The following is a 9,186-nucleotide window of genomic DNA, read 5'->3' on the forward strand; positions in this document are numbered from 1 at the left end:
TGAATGATGCTCTAAGTCACATAGTTTAGTTTTTGGTGGTCCTGTGAGGAGCAGGGAGTTGAACTCCATGATCCTTATAGGTGCCTTCCAACCTGAGGAATTCCTTAATCCTGTGTCACAAAGTTGACTTAATTATGCAGCTCTGCAGGGTTTGGGTTCCATGGGACTGCAGAGAGAAACTCAGAAGTTGTTGAGAGTGGCAGCAGATGAGAACCTGTGTGATGATGTGTCAGTGGAAGATGCAGCTCCAAGCTTGGACAAGCAATGGTTCATGGAGGTGAAATAACAGAATAGAATAAACCCAAATAATAGAATAAACCCAAAACCCTGAGAAGTTCTTGTGTTACAGTAAGAAATAGGGCTTAGAAAAGGCAAGTACTATGAAGCTTTAAAAAAAACTGTTTCTTGTGTTACTAAAAAGTATTTGTCTGAACTTTGCTGTATCCCAGAAAGGGAGAGAGACTGAAAACCCCAGGAATTAAATTATGGATAATTTCTCATCCTGAGGTGTGGCACTGCTTTGTGCACTGCTGGTAATCTCTGAGGATGTGCTGGGTTTATGAGGGGTGCTCACACCTCTCACTGTGGGCTCACAGGGTCTTCTGGTGTACAGCTTCATGATCTGACTAGATGAATAAGACAGGAGCCAGAGGATAACCATTCCTTTCGTGGTTATTTCCAGGGTCTGGGGAAGATGACCACTCTCACACGGCAGGACCTTAACTTTGGGCAAGGTAATGTGTTGTACCAAGCTGCATCTGGTGTCCCTGTGAGGCTCCTCTTGGGTACTGAGCTTGGGGGAGTGTTGTAGGGTTGCTCTGTCCCTAAACTTTCTGCAGCTAAGAGGAGGCAGGTGAAATTTATGCAGAAAAAAATAACCTGTAAAAAAAGGTCCCCTGAGTGTCTGGTATTGCTCTAATTTCCCACACCCTATTCCAGCATCCTTTACTTCTGTTTTTCAGTTGTTGCAGATGTTCTTTCAGAATTCCTGGAAGTGGCTGTTCACCTCATCTTGTATGTCAGAGAAGTTTACCCTATTGGGATCTTTCAGAAGAGGAAAAAATACAATGTACCTGTCCAGGTAGGAGATTTTCCTGGAAGATGACAGCCACATGGACAAACCAAATAGAGAGGATCAATCAACACTCACCAGAAAAACCTTACACTCTGCAAGTGATTGTTTAATGTACAGACTTATTTTTGAGGAGAGCTTAGTTCCAGGATACAGCAAATGCTCATAGGACAAGCAGGTTGTGGATAACAGTAGGAGAAGGCTGCCCCAGCTCTGTGCAGTGAGGTAACAGGAATGATGTTCACTAGGAAGCAGGGATGGTTGGAATATGCAATTCCCAATATGCTGTTCTGGGTATACATTCCAGATACACAACAACTGTTTGGGTGCAGTGATCTGCCTCAGTTGATTAACCCTTCCCTGAAAGAATTGCTGATTTGAATGGGCAACTCAGCATTTTCCAGCACTATTTGAAGCATGACTCGAATGCTTTGTAAACATTGGTGCTTCTATTTAAATCTTCCCTTTTAGCATTGTCCTGGCTCATGTCCAACACAGCTCTGACTCTTTCCTGTGTTTGCTGCAGATGTCCTGCCACCCAGAGCTGAACCAGTACATCCAGGACACGCTGCACTGTGTGAAGCCTCTGCTGGAGAAGGTGAGCTCAGACTGGGGACCTGGGCAAAAGTACTGCAAGTAGATTTAATAGAAAGTAAGAGAACATACATATTATCTTAACTGCAACATTTGTTTACAAATTTACCATACGCAGTATACTAGCTGATAAAAGTTCCTAACAAAACTATAAACATCATAACCTTTCCTGGCAGTTAGAACCCTGCCTTGCTTGTCTCATATAGCACACAAGGACACATGTCTGTATATTTCCAGTTACATCATCCTACCATTCTGCTTTACAATCCATCCGACTTTAAGCACCTGCTGTGGCAGAACAGTTTGAATGCTTTGCTGTGAACCAGGAAGGAAAGGTAGGCCTGGACTCCAGGTTTTGTGAGAGAAGTGTGTGACCAATGAAATATTTCAGGGGGCTGCTGGCAGGTTTTCTATGCCTTACTCCTTACAGACAATTGTAATGCACATGTAGAAAATGGAATTAGGTCTGTTCTAAATTGTGGTTGTACAAAACTGCTCTGTTTGGACAACGGTCTGAATGTATCTTAACTTCATCAGTGTCCATCCCAGAGTGATGCAGGGAGATGGCTGTGCATTTCCTCCTTTGTTCCAAAACAGGATCTAGAGGAATGTACAGTTTAGCACGCTTTATCTCCCTCAGCCTTAGCCACAAGCTGACAGCTTAACACCCAGCAAGAAATGACTTTGCAAAAACATTTTTTTTTCTGATTGCTAAGAATAATCTAAAGTCAGGTTTTGGATAAGGGCTTGTGCTGTGAGCCCCAGCAACTGAGTGTACTCCACTTCATCAAAGAATGTGAAGCACAGTGTGGGCAGCAGACAGCTCATATTAAGGGATTTTCCTGTCTTGGTTCCTGCAGAACGATGTGGAGAAAGTTGTGGTTGTAATTCTGGATAAAGAGCACCACCCCGTGGAGAGATTTGTCTTTGAGATCACCCAGCCACCTCTTCTTTCCATTAGGTGAGGTTTCCACTCCTGTTTGCCCCTGGCATCCAACACCCAGCCCTGGGAAATATTCTGGGAGCAACTTCAGGCCTTTGCTGCATGCCAGTAACAAGTGCTGTCTCCTCCACAGTTCTGAGTCCCTGCTGTCCCACGTGGAGCAGTTACTGCGTGCCTTCATCCTGAAAATCAGCGTGTGTGATGCTGTGCTGGACAACAACCCCCCAGGTAAATGTCACCTGGATCCAAACAGCCTCATGCCTGGCATTGCTTGGCTTGGCTGATCCTCTGGGAGCTGTCCCCTGAGCTGGAACCTGACACTTCTCTTAGGTTGCACCTTCACAGTTCTGGTTCACACACGGGAGGCCGCCACACGCAACATGGAAAAGATCCAGGTGATAAAGGTGAGTGATATCCTTGGGCACCTGATTGTGTGTGAGAAGCTGCACAGCAAAGACTGGGCACTGCAGAGTTATTGGCATCTTTAAGGTTAAGGCTGAGAGATATTTTGAACATGTGGGTTAGTGTCACGTGAGGCCCATCATAACTGTACTTGAAATGTGGTGAAATGGTAAATGCTGGTGAGCTGACAGCACATTTGCCACACACGGCCACCACTGCAGACAACTTCAATTGAAATAGATTGTAACAATACAACTTCAAGTCTTGAAATAGATTGTAACAATACTCACTGTCCAGTGCGTCTCAGACACTTAGAAATACTCAGGCATGTAGAATAGGTGCTTTAATTAAATCAAGCAGAAAAGCAGCCCTCACCCACCATCCACTTTTGTATAAAGAACAAGAAAAACTAAGATTACAGTAATGAGTAGGTTTGGGGGCACAAATACATTGTATCTTACAGGAAACTGTGTGCAGAACACTTTCTAAAGCAAGATTATTTTCAAAGAATCTTTGTTTAGATACAGGGAAACTTTTTACCTGATTGAAGTTATTTTAGCTGTCCTAAGGCACAACAAATAAAGCTAGCAAAGTATAAAATTGTTTCAAAATGAAAGTCTGCTCTGCATTGCTTAGTAATGGAAACTTATGGTGTAGTAGACTCACCTTTAGACTTGCAGGGCAGGATGGAAACCCATGCCCTAAGCATTCTGGAGTTGCAGTTAAATCTTGGTGTAATGAACTGGGCATGGTAGCTCAGGACAGCAGAGAGTGTATCTTTTAAAGAAGTGAGATATCACCTTTGTAGTAAGTGCAGTGGGTTGACCTCACAGTTTGATGCTGTAACTGAAGACAATTATGCTGAGCTCAGGGACAAGCGTGTAAGTGTTAAGTTTTGTTGTTGTGGAAGGTTTGAATTACCTGTTCCTTCCCTCAGCCACTCTGTCTCTCTTTCAACTTAACACAAAATAAGTGCTGAGGAGGAGCTCCCATTACAGCACTGCTGGGTTCTGCCAGTAACACCTCCTTGTGTTCCTGCCCCCAGGATTTCCCTTGGATCCTCGCTGATGAGCAAGATGTGCACATGCACGACCCCCGGCTCATTCCCCTGAAAACCATGACATCTGACATCTTAAAGGTGAGCAGGGCATTCTGACCGAGAGGTGCTGAAACTGCTGTGGTTTTGAACTGTGAATGCTCTGACATCAGCTCTGCAGTTTTCTGTGGTGTAACAACTTTAAAACATACTGCTGAGCAGTAGCTTAGTCTTGCAGATGTCTGTGCCAGTAATCAAAGCAGGGCAAGACTCCTCATAGTAAAATAGGAAACCTGGATATGGGGGAAGGTATAAGCACTTCCTATTCAGCCTGTTGCAGACTTTTTTTTTCCCATTCACCTACCTGTATACCAACAGGACTGTTGCTTGTTTCTCTCTCCAGATGCAGCTCTATGTAGAAGAGCGAGCTCACAAAGGCACCTGATTCCAAATCTTCCTTGCCTTCAAGCTTCATCTGATCTTCCAGTGGAGTAAGATCTGTCACAAACTGTATCTTGATAACCATCTCTTCAGCTGGCCTTCTGAGGGAATGTAGAGCAGCTGCTGCCTCTTTATTTCAAGTGCTCTTACCACTGGATAAAGAACTGACTTGGAATGGGGAGCCAGAGCCTGTTCCCATCCTGACTTGTGTGAGAGCACAGGTGTTGATACAGTGCATCTCTGGGGAGTCAGTGCTTTATTACCAGTCCAGTTCTCACCTGGAAAGGGCAGCTCCATTGCACACAGGCAGTGACAGACAGCTAGGAGCTGTCACACAATCCACGAGAGCAACACTTGTGCTAAGGGGGAGTGAGGCCTTATGTAGTGTCTGTCCACTGTGACCATCACAACTAGTCTTCAATAAATACCAAGTTTTACCCCAGTTAAACTGGGCTGTTCTGTCAAAACCATGCTCCCTTCAGCAAAAAAACTATTTTTATTTTCTGTGAAGTTTCCACCACTTTTCTGGCCTGAATGTGGACTCTGTCAATTCCTATGAAAGGCTGTACAACCTTGTCTCTCCCCTTTCACTCAGAGGTGGCATTAGCAATGTGGAATTTGTGTGTCCATCAAGGACACCTGCCAAGTGTCCTACTCCTAACTGAGAATAAGCAAAGAAAGCACAAATAATCCTACACCTGTCAGGGGAGATGGAACATGGCCTTTACATCAGTTCTGAGTATATAAGGGTGGGAGACACAGTTCAAACAAGCTGAGCTTGTTTGTCAGAGAATTTGGTACACTAGCCTGTCCAGCACCTCCTGCTTCCTCCAAGTAACAAGTGTAGGAACTTTATAGATCAAGTCTGGGCACTGCTTGAACATTCTATATTGGGTTACACTGCTCAGTATAAACCAAAGGTGATGTGGGAAAAGCCCAGCACAAACAAAAGGCACTTGTGTTGTTAGGCAGCTGCCTGAAGGGACTTCTTACCTCCTCTTTCTCTACCTGTTTATTCAAACACCAAGCAACTGTTTTGGATCATTTTGATCATACACACTTAGAGAAAGGGTAAGGAATTCATTACCAGTGACACAGCACTTAGGAAAAAAGGGTGACAGTTTCCTGATGCTATGAAAGGTCTGGTGCAGATCATAAATCTTAACACTGACACAGGAAAGAAAATACCATACAAGACAAGCTGTGGCAGAGTCCTTGTAGATACCATTTATAATCTGAAATTAAGCATTTTAGCCTTATCTTTCCTATGTTCCATAAACATAAAAGTGTCTTTAAGACTGTGTGTGTTAGCATAATAATGTATTAACTAGAAAAGATAGATCTCATATTTAATTGTCCCAGTTTTCCTCTGGAAGTGCAGCAGTAACTGCAGTAGCATCCATGGTAGAAGAGAATGGAAGATGAAGACAGAACACCCTTCTAAAGGGGTGGGCCTGCTGAAGTTCTACTGTGAACAAGAGCTGCAAGACAAAGCTAGGACACACCCAGACAGAACAGGCATATAGTGCACCTGAGGCCACTTGGTTCCAGTCCTGAGGTAAAAGCAAACGCTTCCACAGTGCCTCACAGTGAGCTTGGGGGCCCAATGGTGATGCTGCTGTTTGTCACACGGACCCCATACCAGCCTGCCCAGTACTGGGTGTCCTGGCCTCCGTGCTGGAACCAGATGTAACGAACTCCTGCTGGGTAATTCTGGAAGGTGTGAGAAATCTGCACAGAAAAGAGAATTCCTCTTAATTTGCCTAAATAAATCAGGGTTCACCTAGAAGTTCAGAAAATGACAGTGTGTGAGTCTTAGAATGAGCTGTTCCTGAGCCTAGATAGCTTTCACTGAAAGTGCACCATACCCTGTTTTTTTGGGGAGGAGGGAGTGGCAGGGGGTGAAAAGAAGCTTTTCTCACTCAGCCTTCTCCCCAAAATCCTATTTGTGTTAAGCTAACATTAAGCTTGATTTTTAAGTGCATGTATAAGTAACATCTAATGCAGAATGTACAGCAAATTAAACCAGTTAAACACCTGTAACAGTTTAAGAAAAGTTAAGTCTGCAATACTTGGCTATCCATGCAATAGTTTTAAAACAGTTTTTTGATCAAAAAAAAACCCTGAAATCTGCTCTTGTTATTTAATTATTTAGATAGAATCTTACATAAAACCAAGAAGCAATCAACTGCATTAAAACAACAAAGAAGCCCACAGGATACTCTATAGAAAATGCTGGGCACCTAAAAATATTATCTGTCTCATTCAGGACACTACTGCTTCTTCAGCATCATCCACAGCAAGGACTGACTCACCTCTATAGAGCAGAGGAGGCTGAAGAGCAGAGAAAGTCCACTGGCACTTTTGGCCAAGTAAGACTTGCGACACACCAGTGTCACAACACTGCTGTAAAGCTCCTGCCTCCCTGGCTGCTGCTCACCTCTCTCCACTGGGCATCACCCCACTGCTCAATGACCACTGGCTCAGGATGGAATTCCTCCAGGACGATGTAGTCTTTGGAGAGCAGCCTCACGGTGAGCTCGTAGCGGCACCCGCAGTCAAACCTGGCAGCGTACCTGGAGAGGCAGGAGGAATCAAGGAGCAGGGCTGTATATACAGCACTCAGTGTTCTTTATTTTTCAAAAGCAGTCTTCAAGGGGATCCCTGTCTGCAGAGGAAAAGGAGTAAAGGAGTGTCATCCCCATAGCTATAGAGAAGTTGTGCAACTTACAGCTATCCCACCCTTCACAGGATTGCCACCATGTAGTCCATTGAGTAAGTTCAGATTTAGCTTATTCTTCACTCAAGAACTACAACTCCCAAAGAAGAGAGAACTGATTTTATGGCATGAAAAGCTCCAGAAGCCTAGCTTACCTCTAGACCAATGCTAGAAATTCTAATTTTCAGTGCTTCCACTCACCAGTCCTTGACTGTAATTTCAGGCCGTATCTCATCCATCAGCTGATTCCAATAACCTTCTTTATCCAGGGTAATGAGTTGAGACTTGAAGCATGGCCTGAAACAGACACAGAAATACAGTTCTACAGAGGACTTCTCTCTTGCTGTCCTTTCCCTGACAGCTTTAATACCCCCCCAGATCCTGAAGGCCCACAAAGCTGACCTGACTAAACCCTGCCTTATCCATAACCAGAACTTGACAAGAAAATGAACTGAATTAGCTTCACCCCAAGATAAAAAGAATAGTTACCTACAAGCTGGATTAAGAGGAGTCTCTGTATTGATGTATTGGTAACAGGAAACCAGTGCCTAGTGCTTGTAAAAGCTGTTGATCCTCCTCTGGTGACAGCTGTTATTACAAGTTGTTTGTGTGACACACCCACCACTCCTGAAGCTTACAGAGCTTTGACCTTGTCATGTAAGTACAGTTGATTGAGTTTCTCAATCAACCTTTCTCTACCACCTTTGGGAGAGGAGAAGCAGGGATCCCATGTAGATTATCCTAACTATAAAAATTACAGGAAGTTCCTGGTAGGTAGAGAAATTGAGCACCTGCTGTGATCAAATCCTGCAGCAGTACCCACCTCTTTAGATTAACTGGCATAAAGGGTTAATGAAGCACCTTCCTTTTCCCACAGGTGATCTAAGGTTCAGGACCTGCCACCAGCCTTCTAACCATGGTGCCTTTTCAGACAGATGGCAGGAAGCAGGTTTCCCAGTTCCAGATTATTGGAATTCAGTTCTTACCCATATGAAGTGACAAAGTATTTGTGTACTCTGGGGTCTGACATATGACTTCCATGAGCTCCAGGCAGATCCTCAATTTTCCACTTATCTCCTTCATTGGCATCAAGTGTCCAGTGCTGGAAGTTCTCTAAAAACAGGTATCCAAGGTGAAGGTTAGGACCTCACTTCAGCTACCAGCAAGATCTCACCTTTTCTTAGAATCAGCAACAGGAGAATTCTTGGAAGCTACTTGATGTTTTCAGATCCATTGTATTTTTCCTACAGCTCCAAGTGACTCCTGTCATTATGCTGCCATTACCTTTATGTGGCTGTCAGCATCTAGGACAGCAGGGAGCAGATTCCTGACCTCATCAGAAAATCAGCAGCAGCAATAAAGTAGGGTTACTGTAGTTATATTAGTCAAGTCTTTGGTAACAAAAGTTCTCCAGTTGCCCAAATGTTTAATCCCAATCCCTGATCGTTTCACTACCACATTGTACTTGCAGTGCAAATTATTTGTCCCTGCCTGTTGTACTGGGGCCTTATGACTCCAGATTTTTCTGGCTAAAACCATAAAGTATTGGTAAATACATAGCTATTTACGTACAGCAGTTTTATTGCAGAAGCTGAGCTATAAATCTGACCTAGCAGAGCTACACCCAATAGCTGGACAGTCCCACAGCACAAGCAGAAGTTGAGGCATGACTCATTTAGACTGCTCAGAAACTCTTAGTCCTTTATTATAAATAACGAAACCAACCTTCAGCACGAGGGTTTTTGAGTAAGTTTTTCTTCATGTGGCAGAGCATATAGAAGACCTTCCAGTCAGAGATGCTCCTGTCATAGCTCTGACGATAAAACCCGTCGCGCTGGCACTTGCGCTTCCACAGGGTGTTGAGGTCCACCACGTAGCGCCACTGCGAGCACACCAGGCGGCAGGTGCGGAGCAGCTCCCGGGCGGGCAGCAGCGACAGCAGCTCCACCAGCACGTCCTCGGGGAGATCCCCGATGCTG

General features: G+C 44.3%; 2 protein-coding genes across 2 annotated transcripts in view; one reads left to right on the top strand and one right to left on the bottom strand.

Annotated features, from left to right (window-relative positions):
- Nucleotides 1-681: 681 nt before the first annotated feature.
- On the top strand, nucleotides 682-4,955 carry MAD2L2 (mitotic arrest deficient 2 like 2). The gene is made up of 8 exons (XM_005427472.2): nucleotides 682-734; nucleotides 963-1,081; nucleotides 1,599-1,670; nucleotides 2,527-2,627; nucleotides 2,743-2,837; nucleotides 2,940-3,013; nucleotides 4,057-4,149; nucleotides 4,451-4,955. The coding sequence occupies exons 1-8, from the start codon at nucleotides 695-697 to the stop codon at nucleotides 4,490-4,492; spliced, it is 636 nt and encodes a 211-aa protein (XP_005427529.1). The 5' UTR covers nucleotides 682-694; the 3' UTR covers nucleotides 4,493-4,955.
- Nucleotides 4,956-5,695: 740 nt separating this feature from the next.
- The window catches only part of LOC102039786 (F-box only protein 6), a 5,175-nt gene continuing 1,684 nt past the window's right edge, over nucleotides 5,696-9,186 (bottom strand). The window contains exons 2-6 of the mRNA XM_005427508.2: nucleotides 8,933-9,183; nucleotides 8,194-8,320; nucleotides 7,409-7,504; nucleotides 6,929-7,064; nucleotides 5,696-6,219 (exon numbers count right to left, since the gene is read on the bottom strand). Of these exons, the coding sequence (XP_005427565.1) occupies nucleotides 6,073-6,219; nucleotides 6,929-7,064; nucleotides 7,409-7,504; nucleotides 8,194-8,320; nucleotides 8,933-9,183 (757 nt within the window). The 3' untranslated portion in view covers nucleotides 5,696-6,072. The remainder of the gene's footprint in view (nucleotides 6,220-6,928; nucleotides 7,065-7,408; nucleotides 7,505-8,193; nucleotides 8,321-8,932; nucleotides 9,184-9,186) is intronic.

This window comes from Geospiza fortis, unplaced genomic scaffold (genome assembly GCF_000277835.1).
Source record: "Geospiza fortis unplaced genomic scaffold, GeoFor_1.0 scaffold132, whole genome shotgun sequence".
NCBI lineage: Eukaryota > Metazoa > Chordata > Aves > Passeriformes > Thraupidae > Geospiza > Geospiza fortis.